General features: G+C 39.7%; 1 protein-coding gene across 1 annotated transcript in view; it reads right to left on the minus strand.

Annotated features, from left to right (window-relative positions):
• The window catches only part of LOC149936073 (cell adhesion molecule Dscam1-like), a 93,549-nt gene extending 77,508 nt beyond the window's left edge, over positions 1-16,041 (minus strand). The window contains exons 1-5 of the mRNA XM_090153610.1: positions 15,801-16,041; positions 12,377-12,784; positions 11,635-11,793; positions 8,706-8,993; positions 895-1,014 (exon numbers count right to left, since the gene is read on the minus strand). Of these exons, the coding sequence (XP_090009736.1) occupies positions 895-1,014; positions 8,706-8,993; positions 11,635-11,793; positions 12,377-12,784; positions 15,801-16,041 (1,216 nt within the window). The remainder of the gene's footprint in view (positions 1-894; positions 1,015-8,705; positions 8,994-11,634; positions 11,794-12,376; positions 12,785-15,800) is intronic.
• Between the last annotated feature and the right edge of the window lie 634 nt (positions 16,042-16,675).

A 16,675-nucleotide genomic window follows, 5' to 3' on the forward strand; every position in this document is an offset into this window, starting at 1 on the left:
TGAGCGTGCTACGAATACTCAAGCCGCGGCGCTACTATTTCCAGTTCTAGCATTAACTCTCTCCAGACTTCAGAGCGAGATCCCTTCCGTACCACCGGGTTGACTAACAACGGAAATCGGCTACTTTTATTTTTAAAGAGATATATATATATAAAGTTCAGATAGAGCGAAAGATGGTGTTGAGAGAGTTTCGGGTAAAGTCGGTTGTTCACCCTATTCCACGTCTTGACTAAACTTCAAAAACCTCGAGTCAACACGGGCCAGTTACCCCACTAAAAATGGTTAGGCTATCTCCGAGCTCTACCAATTTAGTAAAATGGAAAAGTAGTCGGTTCAAAACCCAGTCGAAAGTAGTAATGAATCACCAAACTAAACTGCAATTCATCATGTAAAATTGCAGACCCCTCTTTGGAAACAAAAACCATCCCACGTACGTAAGTATATCCTTTTAAACAAATTACCGTATCTGGAGAATGTAAAAAGACCTACCTCTTCAACAACCCAACAAAATCTGCCAGTTCGTAACACTGCGAATTCCGGGTTTCCCCTGGCATTTTCTTTTCGTCACTACTCTAGCTACGGGCCCTCTCCTGGCGCGGCAATCCTTATATCTGGCTCATAAATCATTCGGACTGAATGAAAACCCTTATTCTCCGTTGGCAGCATTCCCCTTACACGCATCGCGTGGAATTTCGGATTGCTCGAAAGGAAATCTTACGCGAGCAACGTAAGAAAGCAATTCGTCCCGTCTTACATAACGCCACAGTCGAACGCGCTCCACGTCACTCGACACCTCAATCGCAACCAAGGACGCCACTTTGGAACGCAGCCGGTACCCCCCTTCCCCGGCTTAGATCGCGCCGAGATGTAAAGTCGTAATGAAGCTCGCCATACCTTCTTCTCTCTTCCACCTAACGACCGGGTTGGGCTCACCCTGAGCTTGACAATCGAAAAGAACGGAGCTTCCAGCAGTCGCCATCTTCTCTTCGGGCACGATGGTCCACTGGGGAGCGGCTACGCGGAGATGGAAAAGGACAGAAAAAATACATCAGCCAACAGTAAGAAAAAAGAGAAAAAGCCGGAGACTTCGAAAATAGAATTGTGAAGAAGAGCGAGGGACGAGAAAGCGGAGACTCTTAAAGAGAAGGATGAAGGGACAATTCTCCCGAGACTTATCCGCGGGAAGAAAAGGGAATAGTCCCCCGAAAAAAGAATGCCGCGAAAATATAGACTAAGGCCAGGTTAGCCGAAGATAGAGACTAGGGTCTTGAAAACGGTCGTTAGCTAATGGTCAAGATGGTCAAGAGTATAAGACGGTCAATGGTCACTAGGTATATACACCACCTCGCCTTTGGCGCAATTAGTATGGCGACGCTGGAATTGCCAACCCTATACGATGGACAACTAACGGGACAATATTTCGGATACCAGCCGTATCAAAGGTTTAAGCTGGATCTGCTAGCGAATGTGGCCTCGTTCCCACCAATTACGGAATCTTTCCTCCTCTTAACAACTATAGGAGATAGCATTTCGCGTGTCAATGCGAACGTGACGTAAATTCAAGTTTTCCCCAAACTCCTTGAGTAGACGTCGAAATATTTTTAACGTAAACTACTCTAACACTCTTTTTCTTTGTCTTATAGCAAAAATAAAAAAGGGGCAAAAGCTAGGTTCGCACTTACCCCTAAAATCGCTTTGTTTTAGATAACTTGTTTTCAAAACCAGCAAGAGAAGTCGCTTCGTGTTGGTTCGGGAAGAAACTCGTCCAAGTCGGTTCGCTTAGAATCGCTTTCAAAACGACAAGGCGGGGAAATCAAATTGCTTGTATTTTCATAAACAATGGGAATAAAATTCTAAGTAATGTCGAATAATATTACTAATATTACTAATATTAACTAATTGTTTTGGGATACATTTTAGTATTTTCAAATAATGTCAAATAATATTGCTATATGTATAGGCTGCGAGCTTAGGAAATATAGCGCCATCTACCTTAATATCCGTCAACTAAATATGTGAAGAAATAGCAGACGACTTTTTTTCGGTTGAACTTTCAGCTGTTGCACAGAGATAATTTTGAACGAGCAGACAGCTTTCATATATTCAATTTGAAACTCGGTCGGTAGGCGGTGATACTTATGACCAAAATTTAAACTACGCACGAAGCCTATAGTAAACATGATTTTAAAAATTCTGTTCATAATTTGAAATGACGTTTAGTTTTGGCTATAGAGTAGTATCACCTCGTAGCTTTGGCCATGGCCGCCATTTTAGGCGCGTTTTTTTTTCTCTATAGGAAAAACCATGGGTGACGTTGCGTGATGTAGCACTGATACTACTCTATAAGCGAACCGAGGTGAAGCGATTTTGCAAGAATGATCCCTAAACTGGGTTTTAAGCTGTAGTGTGACCGTGGCTATTGTGTATTTTACAGAAACGGTTCAAAATGAAAAACTCGCGTATATCCTTAGAACATTTATCTTTATGCGAGGCTTAACATATTTTACAAATTTAATATTCTTAACCAACGTCTATCGGTAAAGAAGAAAGATCCTTTTATACTGCTTCATACATTAATTTAAGCAGCTGTCTTGAATGAAAAAAAGAAATTTTTAATGAAATAACGTCCAAGCTATTCTTTACCCTTTCGTGATCGTATGTCATATTAAATTCCAGACGCCAAAAATTATCTTTTAATTATGTTTTTCTAAAGTGAAGCGATGATAGCCTTACACCCACTTCTACGCGATCATGGTTCCCTTTTTCGATCAAATTTTCAATTCAAAATCCACATAAAAAGGAATTGTTTAAGGTAATTTCTTCAAAATATACTCTCGATGAAAACTAAGGTTTTATTCTATTTTTAGAAAATTCCTATATCCTTTTTAAATGAAGCTTAGCCCTTAAGGACGAAACAGCTTGCTCGTTCGAAATTTACCGTACACATGAAAATAACAAAATGTCACAGATCCTAGGAGCAATAACTTTGGATGGCCTAATTTGACAGGATCAAAGTTTAACGAAACACTCCAGAAAAAATATGGTTAAACAATTTTCTATGTAATACAACTATAGACGTTGTAAGTGGATCGAACAACTTCTCAAACTATACGGTTTAATATACTCAATTTGAGAAACAACTTAGCGCTCGAACTTTTGTAACGATTGAAGCTGCTTATTTACAATTTATTTCTAGACGATTTTAAAGAAATCAAATGCCCAATTTTGTAGACCCCGATTGTAAATATTGATATTACGAGCGCGAGTGCTTGATATTTAACATCGATTGATGAATCATAACAGTTTCAAATATACCAAATGCCCCATTTTATGGAACGCTAGTTCTCGATATTTTTAATCGATATATGTATAAATATATGAATCATCAAATTTTATTAGAATTTTCATTTGGAAGTTAGTTAGATGATAATACCCATCGAAGACAAAAATCGACGTTTCAAGAGAACTTATTCGGTGCTAGCAGCGTGTTGTATTCTCCACAACTGCCACGGCCAACAACAGCATCGAAAACAAGAGCCTCCTCCTCTCTATATCTAAAGGGAATGAGTCTAAAAAGCCACTGAAGCTTGACTGTTAGTTATCTGGGAATTTCACAATACGTATTTAAAGAAAGCTAACACTATGGCGCATTGTTTAAATAAACTTTACCTTTCCAAATAGTTTTAGCTGAAGTGTCAAGTCACCTAAGAATAAATCGAGGATATGGAATCGCTTTTTCTTCATTTGTTTAACAAGATGAAAAGCAAAACCTGATTTTAACAAAATTGGCCACGGAGGGGTTTTTCTCTGGATCAGACGGAAAAATCAATGGAGTTAAAAGGGATTTATACGGAGTCTCTGGGCCAAAATCTCTTATTGTTTCTCTTTGCCGTTGAAATGTCTGAGCTAAAGAAACGGGAGTTATTTCCAGTCAAAAGCTGATTTCACTTTCTTCACTGAGGGTCTCTTTCTCTCTCCGGCGGATGTTGGCGAAGCGAGTTTTATATCGATTTGGGGCGTGCCTTTGATTGAAGGCCGCGATTACAACGAGAAATAGGACAAGGAACGGAGTTAAAAGCGAGAGAAGGTCCTTGCCCATTCCATTAGCTTAAGATTTCCGTTTAATTGTTTTCAGGACGGGCAATATACTTCACAAATTCGATTTATTTCAGGCAGATACGTCTTCATAGTATACGTGGAAAGCCTAAATCAGAACAACAAATATTTGTTGCTCTAAGGTCAAATAGCTGCCCTATAATTTTTCTGCTGGACGTAATACTATCACTTCTGTCATTAATTCAAACTTATTTATTTATCCTGGGGTGTTCAGCTATTCAAGTACCACGGTATTATGGTACGCTAATACCGATGCTGGTACTTAAAAATACTAGAATTTTTTCCAGACCTTCAAGGTTTATCAACGCGAAAATACAATTAGAAGTTTCAATTAAACCAAGGAATACCTCTGCGTATTGTTCCATACCAGAGTGACTGAGAAAAACCATATCACCTCGGGCAGGAATTGACCCTACCACCTTTGGGTTACCGTCCCAACGCCACTACCATTGGACTACCGAGGCCACGAATAATCAGGCCTCGGACACCCAATTTATGAATGACTCGATCTGATTCACAATATTGACGGTATACATTTAACCCGTTGTTGACGGTGCCGTAGCATTTAACGTCAACTAATTTATAACAGGTCCTTGATAGCCTGTAGTCAAAACATTGATAATTTTTTATTTGTATTACGCAGGAATTAATGCAATTAGAAGTTTCATTTAAACGTTGGGACGGTAACCCAAAGGTCGTAGGTTCGATTCCTGCCCGAGGTGATACGATTTTTCTCAGTCACTCTGGTATGGAACAATACGCAGAGGTATTCCTTGGTTTAAATGAAACTTGTGATTGTATTAATTCCTGCGTAATAAAAATAAAAAATTCTCAAAGCACATATACACTTATATCACGCCAGCCCAAGAGACGCAGTTTCTCAAAGTCAAACTTCCCTGGGGCTTAGGGTCTCGATGACCAAAATAAAAATTAATTCAAATATCTCAAATATTTAAATTAGGTAAAATATGGATAAATATTTGAAGGTTTCTCGAGAAAATGAGCGAAATCTTTATAACCGAGCGTCGGCGAGAAGCGTTACAAATGATTATCGCGCAAAACTCAAGAGAAAAGGGACAGGTTCCAAAGTGTTAACTATTACGCGTAATCTAAAGTTCTAAACGGTGGAAATTATTCGTACAATTCGTTGAATGTGACCTCCGACTTTCTACGTTTGGAATATTTCCAAAAATGGGGCTTAATTCAATCTGTAGTCGTCGGCGCCCGGACGAATGGATAAACGTATTTCGGCGCGGCCATTATAATTTAAACCGTAAAATACAAACGGGCCACGATAACGACGACGACAATTTATCAAACTAATTAATAATCCAGTGACGGCACGCGCCATAATCGACCTTCGCTTCCGCCGCGTTTATTGAGGCCCGTATGCTACAAACTATATATTTATATGTATATATAAATATATATATAGGACGTCAGTATACGCTTAATCGACAGCTTGGCCCGAACTGGCAGAAGCGAGTTAAGTTTACGGGTCTTCGAACGCGGGCCTTAACTTTAGACTTCGGAACAACGAGCTTTGAATATTTCACGGATTAGGTAAGATAACTATAATGTAGCTTCGCACCCCTCACGCGGTACAATTATACAGTTTTAGAATGTCCGCGTTGGAAAGGGAGAGCCATAATGGGCCATGGAAGGCACCTCGCCCATTAGTCACGGGTGGGTGGCTTTCGTCGAGCCCGGGCAACCATAGAGTCTCCGAGTAACCTAAGCCGTGTAACTATAGAAAGACGAGTTAACGTTGTCATCCATTGATCTTCAGCTTCCCATGGATGGTGGAAAATCCCACCTTCCAGGAACGGGAACCCGCGTTGGCGGAAAGCTACGTAGACCCCCCCCCCCTCCCGCGTCCGTAGATCCCCCGCCTTATTCCTAGCCGCTATAAGGCATAGGGGGGTTACAGGGAGCTAGTTCGCGCTTTGAAAGAGAACAAAAGCTCGTTTAACTCGCAATCTACACGGTTCGCCGGTAATCGGAGAGAGAGGAGACGAAAAGAGGAAGGCAAGAGAGCGCGGACCGAGCAGAGTCCCCTTCGCGCTCAGTTTTCGAGTGTAATATGGGTTTGACCTAAAACGTCGTCTGCTAAAGCGAATATATAGTTTTATTTCTCTCGAAGAGATGGTAGAGACGAATTCGTAGCCGCGCTACCGCGTAATTGGCATTACAAAGTGGAGAGCCCGTACACTCTCGCCCGTAAAAGCGTTTGACGCGCGTTTGAGTGATTTCCAACCGCAGTTCGGGATTTGTCCCCCAATGAAGTGACTCGATCCATTTGTAACGGACGCTAGACTTCGTTCCCTATAGCGCTCCGCTTAACAATTACCAGCCCGCGTCTTTGACCGGCTCCCGGATACATCCGACTATTCCAAAACATATAGACGCTTAGTACGGCGCCCAAGCTCGAGGGCGATCGGAGAATTCATATCGAGTCGCGTTCGCTCTGGGCCGTCTTCCGATTGCTCCCGAAATTTGCCGAGTATTTAAGAGTAGTAGTTTATTAATCAGACGTCTCGCTTTAACCGCGTTCGATTGGGCAAACTTACTAATTGGGAAAACACGAATCTCATATCGGCGTAGACCGTAAACCGGTACGCCGAATATTAAGTATATCGTATAGGAACGGGCCACTATTTGAACGTATCCGGTGGCGCTTAACATCGGAGGAGTTTGATGGTCGTCAACACTCGGGGATTCGGCGGCAGCGCCGTATACGAGGGAGGCCTCGATGCCGGTTAACAAGTGACAACTGACACTGGAATTTCATTAGACAAGCGCGACTCGGGACTTGGCTTATCGGGTTACGAATTTAAGCTACACGAGTATTAATTAACCTCTCAAGGAAGTCATTACGGCTCCCTCAACTTTGATACTCGCCAGCGCTTTCAGCAGAAACGCCAACGGAACCTTCCCACGTATATACGCGGAAGAGTTGGACTTTATACGCGCTTCGATTTGGGTCGAAAAAGAATATTAGCCGTCGATGGTCGGTATAGAGTTATTTGGCGCGGGGATTATTAAATGGGCCATTATAAAAAGCTATTTTTACCCCTTAGGAACGAGGAAGTACGTTCGTAAAATTAGTGGTATATAGAAAAGGTGTACATTATCTTCTATATTTGAGCAGCCTTCGAACGAATCATCGACTGACGCTCGGTGTGACTATAGACCCGCTAAGTTGATTAAAACTCGCTGGAGAAGCGAACCTAAACTCATTTTCGCCGATGAGAGATTGAGTTAGTGAAATCTAGCGTTTTGAGAAAAGGGAGTTCCAAGAGAGAGAGAGAGAGACTTTTCAACGAGAGAAAAATAAGATTGCAGCCACCGCCTTTACTTACGTTACAACCTTTCCCTAACTTTTAAATTAAATAGGCGGAGAGCGCGAATAAAACTTTGCGAGAGGTGTAAAGTGGGTCCAAGATTTTGGTAAACAAGAGTGGCACCGACGCTCCTTCTAAGTTTTCGCGATAAGAATCAATAAACAACATAGCAGGCGCCCGCGGAGCCGGGCCCAAATTTCCACTACGTTAATTAAATATAGAAGGTGCCAAAATCTTGTCAGACCGGGTGGCGTCGGTGGTGGTATTATAAGAATAATTATTATTATACGTCATAAATGGAGCGGATTTAATCACGGCGTCGACACGTATATTCGCCTAATTGACAAGCGATAGAAGCGCTACCTATCCCAAGTATTTTCCACTCCAAATCACACGGCAACTCTTCGTTTACGAAGAGGATTTTCAGCTCCAAAGCTTTTCAATTTGACTTGTTAAGCTTTGTGTAAGAAAATCAAAGTGACACGCTTTAAAAAATTTGGATTCTGTTAAAAATAATGAGCGGCTATATTTCCAGTTTAAAAGGGAAAGGAAGTGATTCCACGAGCATTTTTTAGAACCTTGAAACTTCAACTTAATGATTTACGGGTTTTTACGAGTTTTTAGTTTTCCATTAATATTTCATCATTTTTAACTCGCTTGACCATTTAACATTTTATCGTATGACCAGCTTAACCAAAGCAAAATGGTTAACATTAAAATTAATCTGCTATAAGTGGGCCTTAAGATTTTTTTGAACCTTAAAACTTCAACTTAATGATCTACGCCTTTTTGCGATAGTTTTTATTCGTTTTCCACTAATATTTCATCATTTTTAACTCTCTTGACCATTTAACTTTAGACATTTCCTCGTAGGACCACCTTAACCAAAGCAAAATGATTAACAATAACATTAATCAGCTATAAGTGTGCGTTAACAAATGTTAAGGATGATGGTGAAGACACTGATAGATAATTTAAAAATAAGGTAAAAACGGCCGTTTTATCTCGAGAAAAACGAGTCAGGGCGAGAACGATCTGTCCACTGAAGTCTCAGGCGTTCTATTCGGAGAAGTCTCGGGCGTTGAATGGAAGAAGAAAATACACACAGAGACCGAAAGGGGAAAGTGAGAAGAAAATGTAATCAGAGGGAGTCGAGCGTAGAGAGGAAGAGTAGGAGAAAGGATGAAGAAGAAGAGAGGGTGCGTAGCGGGAGGAGGGACAATTTCCGACACCAGGAGTACTCACCGTGGACTACCATCCGGGAGGTGAAATTGACTGCGGAGACAGAGTTGACTGCGGAACACGTGTAATTGCCGGTGTGGCGACGGCTCAGCTTGTTGATGATCAGCGAAGATACGAAATCGGTCAGCGAAAGGACTTCCACCTCGGATCCGACTTGGTGCACGGGGTTGTCGTCCTTTGTCCAGCGGATATGGACCGGAGCGTCGCCGGCGATGACGGTGCACGTGGCCGATATGCGCATTCCTTCCTGAAGATTACTCGGGAACGAGAAAGGACTAATCACGGGAGCGCCTACGAACGCCCCGAAAAGAAAGAGCGAGAGAGAGGAATGAAGGGAATAAAAGGGAGGAATTAGATGAATCGAACCACGTAAAATGAACTTACGATAAGCTACCCCTGGCTTACAGTGTTTACTGCCTATCTCGGGGATTGCTTTTGGAATTGCATTAGAGAGAAAGTGAGATGGAGAACGGAAAAGGATTTCGCATTCGGGGACTCGCTTTTCCATTAAAGATTCCTCGCGAAATAAAGAACGTCTTTCCACGGTATAATTAGAAAAAAAACAAATGGCTTCAATTTACTATACGAATAATTAACTATAGAAAATAAGCTCTATCACCACTACATTTCGCAAACCGCAAGGCTCGAAACTAATGCCGAATACATCGTTACACGAAATTAACAACATCGTTATTCTGTTTTAATCTTTTTCTAACAATATCGTAGATTTCTCTATATTAAGAGAATTTAAGTATAATAAATTGCTTTCAGAAAATTGTTTTATTTCATTAAAGTTACGATGTTATTTGTTTAAAATATTAAATTAATTTTGTAATAATTTGAATATACGATATACTTTATATTTTAGAGTAACTTAAAATTACAATCAAGAATGCTTTCATTTATACTTATGGCATAAATACCATGCCATAATACGGGGGGGGGGAGTAACGTTTCCTGACTGTTTTTATTATTTCGGAAGAAAACGCTAAAAATTGACTCAACATTGTCATTATTTAATTATTTTATTAAATATTTATTAAATATATTTATTTATATTATATTATATTTATGAAATATATATTTATTTATATTATATTATATTTATGAAATATATATATATTTATATTATATTATATTTATGAAATATATATTTATTTATATTATATTATATTTATGAAATATATATTTATTTATATTATATTATATTTATGAAATATATATTTATTTATATTATATTATATTTATGAAATATATATTTATTTATATTATATTATATTTATTTATTTATATTATATTATATTTATTTATATTATATTATATTTATTTATATTATATTATATTTATTTATATTATATTATATTATATTTATTTATATTATATTATATTATATTTATTTATAATTATTTATATTTATATTTACTTATTAACTCCAAAGCTGATTTACTCAGTTATGATTTTCCAGTTATGATTTATTTAAACTAAGGTAAGAAATATTCATCATATATATCAAAAGAAAAAAATTACGGTTATCTAAGAGTATTCGTAAATAATAAAGGGCGTTCTTTGGCGGCAAAATGAACACAAAATCTGGTAATAAAGAGAAAGCGTTCACCCCTCAATATAGTTAAGCTACGTTGATTGTATCCAAGATAAAATCTGTACACGGGAAAATGGGGCGCCATGCAAAGTATAAGAGCATTAAGGTATGTTGACTTACGTATTAAATATGCTTAGGAGAAGAGATAACAGAGAAAAGGAGGGGATGGGATTTAATATTTGGCGAATGAACGATTTACGATCGTCTAATTGGATGGGAGAAAAACGAGACTAGCAAAAAATATAGCGACGCGGAACTTCGAGGAAGAACAAATACCATCGATTTTCTCTTTTGAAAAATTGGAATTTTGTTACGACGTGGAAGGAACGATCCGTTGGCGTGCTCAAATGGTTAACCTCCGCGGGCCATTTCTCCGATAGGGCTCCGGGTTTCTTTACAAATCGTTATACGCTGCAAAAACAATAATGTATCGCCAACAGATTTATAAAAGCCCCGTATAGCCGATAGCTAAAAACCACTCTCCATTTCACGCTACGTTTCCGTCTCCGTTGAATGTGGATATTCAAATGGATTTTAAACGCATTTCGTATACGCTCAGATTTAAATTTTTAATGAACCGCTACAACGTGTAGTATGATAAATCTCTTTCGTAAGCTAAATTTCCATAGGGCCTTACCAGAAATTATTAAAGATAAATTTATTTAAAACGGATTCTCTCGAAACATCTTTCATTTCTTGTTAACGAAGCTGCTATATATTTGAAATGGAATAATATAGTTTAATGGTTAAAAATGTAAAAGCTACGTAACCTACAAAAATGTTAAGTATATAAATAGCGTTCAGATATCTCGGGCTCATTTTGGGCGGATTTGTTGAAAAAAGCGATTCGCCTATATAGGAAAAAGGCTCGAAAACATTTATTCCGTAGCTGGGAGGGAAGGGCCTAACAGTCAACTGGGTAATTGTAGCGCAAAGATTTATCGCGTAGCCCTTAGCCACTAAAACGTTTTTGGCGAAGAAGAGAGGCTAGCGACGAAATCCCTCGTTTGCTAACGTCCTCTTGATCGCGATTATATCGGAGAGCTAAAAACTTTTCCGGGTCTCTGGGGAAACGCTACGTTATTTTGGCGTCCTCCCGCCGCCGAAACACTCACGGCGCGTCTTCTAAAAAGGCCGCTATCGCGCGGTTGACTCTGGTACCGAGCTCGGAAAAATCGTCCTTTAAGAGAAGCGACTGCCAAGATGGTTCCAGGCGCCATAAGGTTTCGCTCTCTTCACTCGCTTCGTATATTCGTTCATTCGCCGAAAAGTTTGGACACGAGGCCAGGATTGCGTGATGCTGACGAGAATTTAATGGCGCAACCTACTCACTCACGACCTGCAAGACGAGTGTTCCTTCGGCTCTTTCGCCGCGACCGCTGTGGGCGATACATCGGTAGATGCCCTCGTCCTCCTTCCTGACTCCGTAGATTTGTACCGTTCCTTTGTCCACCACGTTATGCCGCTCGTTGTAAGGGAGACGACGGCTGCCTGCGAACGCAAATACGGAACGGCTGAAGATCAATTATCAACGATCGGCCGTAGCCGGAGCACCCTGGTTCTATAGTCGCGAATTTCCATTTACACCTTCGATAATACGGTTAAGCAACGGGGTTACGCTACTGGGATGGCCGCAGCCGCGTGTCTATTGATAAACGCTACAAATGATGATTATTGAGAGTGTTCCCTCGTTAACGCGAACCTTCGTTCGACGCCAGCCCTTTTACGAATTCGGTAGACGAGAAAATTATACGCGCTGAAATAGACGACTATATAGGAAGATTTCCCAGAACGGTTCGCTACGAAGTTACCGAAAGACTAGAGCTCTACATTCTAATCGGAAACTACGGATAAACTCCAAAGCTATAGTTTAGATTTTGAATGATGGTTCGCGCGCTTTCCATCAGCGTTAATGCGCAAATGACTCGTAATAACGAAGCATTATCTAATAATAGATCTACGTAATTTTACCGCGGAATATTCAAGTCGATAATTTGAGCTCAATAAACCGGGTGCTCGCGAAAGCCTAATGTTTCATTACGAATAATAATAACGACATGATTCTCACCCTTACCCCGTTCGATGATAATTTCTTTGATGGGATAACCGGAAACGGGACAGGTCAAGATGACGGTTTCGGAGGCGGCTATGGTGATGTTCTTGGAAGTTCTGACGACCGGAGGTCCCAAAATGTCGATTCTGCCCGAATGCGTCGCCGTCCCCATTTCGTTCGTCGCCGTGCACTTGTATTGGCCGCCGTCTTGCGGTTTGATACTGCTGATATTCACGTAGCTGGCGACCGAATTATTCTTGTAGACGTGATCGCCAAATACGACGTGGCCGTCATCGGGGATTTCACTTCCGTCCAACAACCATCGAATCTGAGGAGTTGGCCAACCATTGGCGACGCAGGCCAACGATACTCCACGCCCGGCCATCGTCAGCTGCTTCGAGAATGTGTTCACAAATTTAGGCGCTTCGCCTTCGAATTATAAAAATAAATTAAGTTAATAAAGTTTCTAAAAATATTAACATATTTACTATATAAATATGATTAAACTTGTTCATATGAAAAAGACTAATCCAACAAGAAACGTTGAATATTTTAAGCTTAATTTGCTTCACTGTTTCGTGCCAACTAGGATCAACAAACACCGCACCCCGCACAAGAAGAGTGCTGCCGTTGGAAGGGGAAAATTCGGAAATTATCTTCCCCCTTTCCGTAAAACGGTCAGCGTAAAGGCTCGTCCAATGAAATTTGTACACAACACTGCATTAGCGTGTTTAAACGCTAGCTGCGTTCTTCTTGTGTTTGTTGCTCCGTTAGGTGCCAACAACATATGTAACAACATAAACACTCATAAGTATGCCTCAGTATAAAAGTTGCAAAGAAAAACCACGAGCGATTTGAACGCGCGCTATAGAAAAAGCTATATTCCTCGCGAGTGTAGCGCGCGCTCATAGCCTTGTAAAAGTAAGAGACTAGCTATGACGTAAGAGCAACATTAAAACAAGCAGGCCACGTTACTTTATAAAAATAACTATTAGAAAATTATTATTTTCCTAGTAGTATTCAAGAGGTTGTCATGGAAACAAATCTCGTGATCGTGAGGCACGAACAAAACTATAAAATTTTGCGCAAGAGGAAACTAACTTCCGTTTTAAATCTATTAGAGTCACGAGGCGGTTTTCTTTGCGGAGTTGGAATTTACGGCACATCCCGTTAACAAAGTCATTCTATAACGTCATCTTTACGAATAATTATGTGACATATAAAGCCGCTCATGAAATCAAAGACATGTTTTGCCCCCCTCCCTCTAGTGCCATTTCAATTTAAAAAAGTTGAGTTTAGATTTTTCGATTTGTAAATTCAATCAGCGGAATTTCTGTTCCAGCGTATATTTCATAAATTCAAAGACTTATAAAAATGAAATATACCAATTTCAACGACTACTCTCGCGAATTTCTTGGCACAAATCCTTGGAAAACTAGGAATTTTAAGATTTCGAGATAGGAAGGGATGCCCGTTCTGTCATCTATGGAAAACCGTAAACAACTTGATCCCATTACGGTAATCCCGAAGAGCCTCAATTTATTTTTGCGATATCTCCTTTTCATGAATTATTTACGCGCTTCTCTGTCGGCACAACCACAGGGGGATTCGGATATATTTTTGCTGGTCCTTCAAATCTTACATCCAATAAAACACGCCGCGCATATTAAAGAAAAGGTTCTTCAAAGAAAAAAATATACAGCCCTTCACCACTGTAAACATTTTGCATAAATATTACGTAATCTCGCGTGACACGGCGGTACTGTTAGAGGTTACGGGTGAGGTAAAATCTACTACTATTTGATCCTCGACTTCCCTCTTTCGTATTGAACGAATTGGGTATACGCGTAAGCCTTTAGGATGACGTGTAAGCCACGAATGAATAAAAAAAATCGAGTTTGAGATTAATAAGGCTCTCGAAGTTTAGTGCGATACGAAAAAGGATTTTTTAAACTTCCTGAAGGATGCTTTAAGGTTTCTAAAGGTTTACGGTCGTACGCGGACTAGGAAAGCTAATTACTTGGTGGTGTTCTTATCCGTCCATAATCTTTACCTATATATCAGTATAAGACATATTTCTATACTCAAGAGTTTAAGCAAAGCGCTCTAGAACTTTGGGAGAGCCTATAGGTGCTTCTCGAACATAATTAATTATTTAAATTCAATGACCAACGAAAATAAATATAATGTTATATTATAATTATTTACATGAGATTTTGGATTTACTATTTGTATTGCTGGCTTACATAAAATTACACTCAGTTTAATTAAGTACCGAATTCAACTTTTAGTTATACAAGGCTTAAGCAAGTTTCAATTGTTATCATGCAAGGCACTATAGAAAGAGAACAACATACAATAATTATCTACCGTTTTATTTTTTATGAAAATGGTTATATTCAGTATTGTAATTTAAACATTATAACTATTAAATTTATACGAAAAGTGACATACGCTCGATAGAAATATGGTGTCGTTTTGAAGTTTTCAACTGCGAAGTTTACATGCGAAAACAAAAAACTCAAAATGGTCACGAAATTCTCGACGTTGTCTTTCAAACCACTAGAGCTTTACTTTAAACCCTTTTCCCTATTATCCTCTATACCATATGAAACAAGGTCACTCGTAAGAAAACCTCCGAGAAAACATTTTAATGGGATGTTGTGCCAACCAGAATATAGAATAAGTAGACTTCAAAGGTTAATATTCCTTTGTACTTTAGTAGACGTATATCCGTCTTTTCAACCAATCTTAAATTAAATGATAAAGCTTAAACGTGAGTAGAATTCCAGGAACGAAATAAACGTAGCTTGGCATGATAAGGTTTTATGATGCGGAATTTCCCTAAATACCGTTTCCCATTTAAGAGGTCGATGAAATTTACGTCATTTAAGTAACATCCTTTGAATAAGGAAAACACCATAATTGCATACTTACGAATATTAAGTTAAATCTGCGCATACAAAAAACGTTTGAAGAGTTGTTTGCTAAATTTTATGAGTAATTACGAGCTATTGTCATCAGATAAAACCACCGCGTGCTCAATTTAGATTAGTTTACTCAACTGGGTGATTTATATAAAAATTAAGGTTGGCCTCTTTAAATAAGAAACAAACAAGGTTAAGTTATAAAGACCGAGTATCCACCATAAAAGGGTAATAAAAAACGACTCATAAATTCTTAACGTGTTAAGTGTTTAAAAAATAAATTAATCTTTGGTTAGGATAGAAAGTGTGCCTTACATCCACTCGGAACTCTCAACAAATCTTGTTAAAACAATTAAGCTAACCAAAAAATGTTTAAAAAAGTGTATTTTATTCGTAAAAAGAACCTTTTCATCGCGAGCGATCGTCCTTGTTGTCCGTCGGAGAGAAAACAATGGTTCTTTTAAAAATAAGCGCTAGAATAATGGCGAGAGAGAGAATGGAATCAAAGTGAAACCAACCTCTTTGGCAGACTTCAGCCACCCCCTGCGCAGAATCGGCCTCGTTGAAAGCGTAACATTGATAGAAGCCACTGTCCTCGTGCACGAACGATCGAAGCTGTATGGATTTAACCGAGAGCTGTCGTATCCGGCTGCCCAGCGCTGAAAGCGGCTTTTGATCTTTCATCCAGAACACGCCGTGAACGGGGCCACCGCTAACGCTGCAATTAACGAGGACTTCTTCGCCGGGGCTGACACACATTCGAGATGGTGAGATCTCCACGCGCAGAGGAGCTGCGAAGACACAGATACACAGAGAGAGAGAGAGAGAGAGCGTCTTGATGAATGGATATTTAGACTTCCAGCCATTAAGACGAGCCAACTATTTCATTTTATCAACTTTAGAGCCCCTCCCCCCGCAAGCGCCCTTCCGAGCCCCGAAGTTATTCGCTAATAAAACTGCAGCCGTTCTCCACTGCTACGTAACTCTCTTCCTAACGGTATGGAAGTAAACGAAATGGTAACGTTAGGGGTTTGTATCGTTGCTGAGATAAACGCGTTTTAAAGCCTAGCGACCCGATGAACGCGCGCCCTCGTAATATTATGGAGAATGCCTTTATTGCCTTAGGAGTTTGGCTTCCCCAATATTTATCATTTTTCAGCTCCGCACCCGGAACTAAAACTACCGTCAGAAACTAATGAATTCAATGTGCTTGTTGTCACCATTTGGATAACTATAACCTAGGGGTATAGAATACGCGATGAACAAGCCATTAATATATATGGGTTCAATAAAACCTTTATCTCCGCTTCCTCCTCGAATCAACCAGGATGACTGGATTAAATACGGTTGGTCGGTTACCAGATTAGACTGGAAAGGCAAAGAAGCCAATTAT

The sequence above is a fragment of the Leiobunum rupestre genome, chromosome 7 (genome assembly GCF_980474605.1).
Source record: "Leiobunum rupestre chromosome 7, qqLeiRupe1.1.hap1, whole genome shotgun sequence".
Taxonomy (NCBI): domain Eukaryota; kingdom Metazoa; phylum Arthropoda; class Arachnida; order Opiliones; family Sclerosomatidae; genus Leiobunum; species Leiobunum rupestre.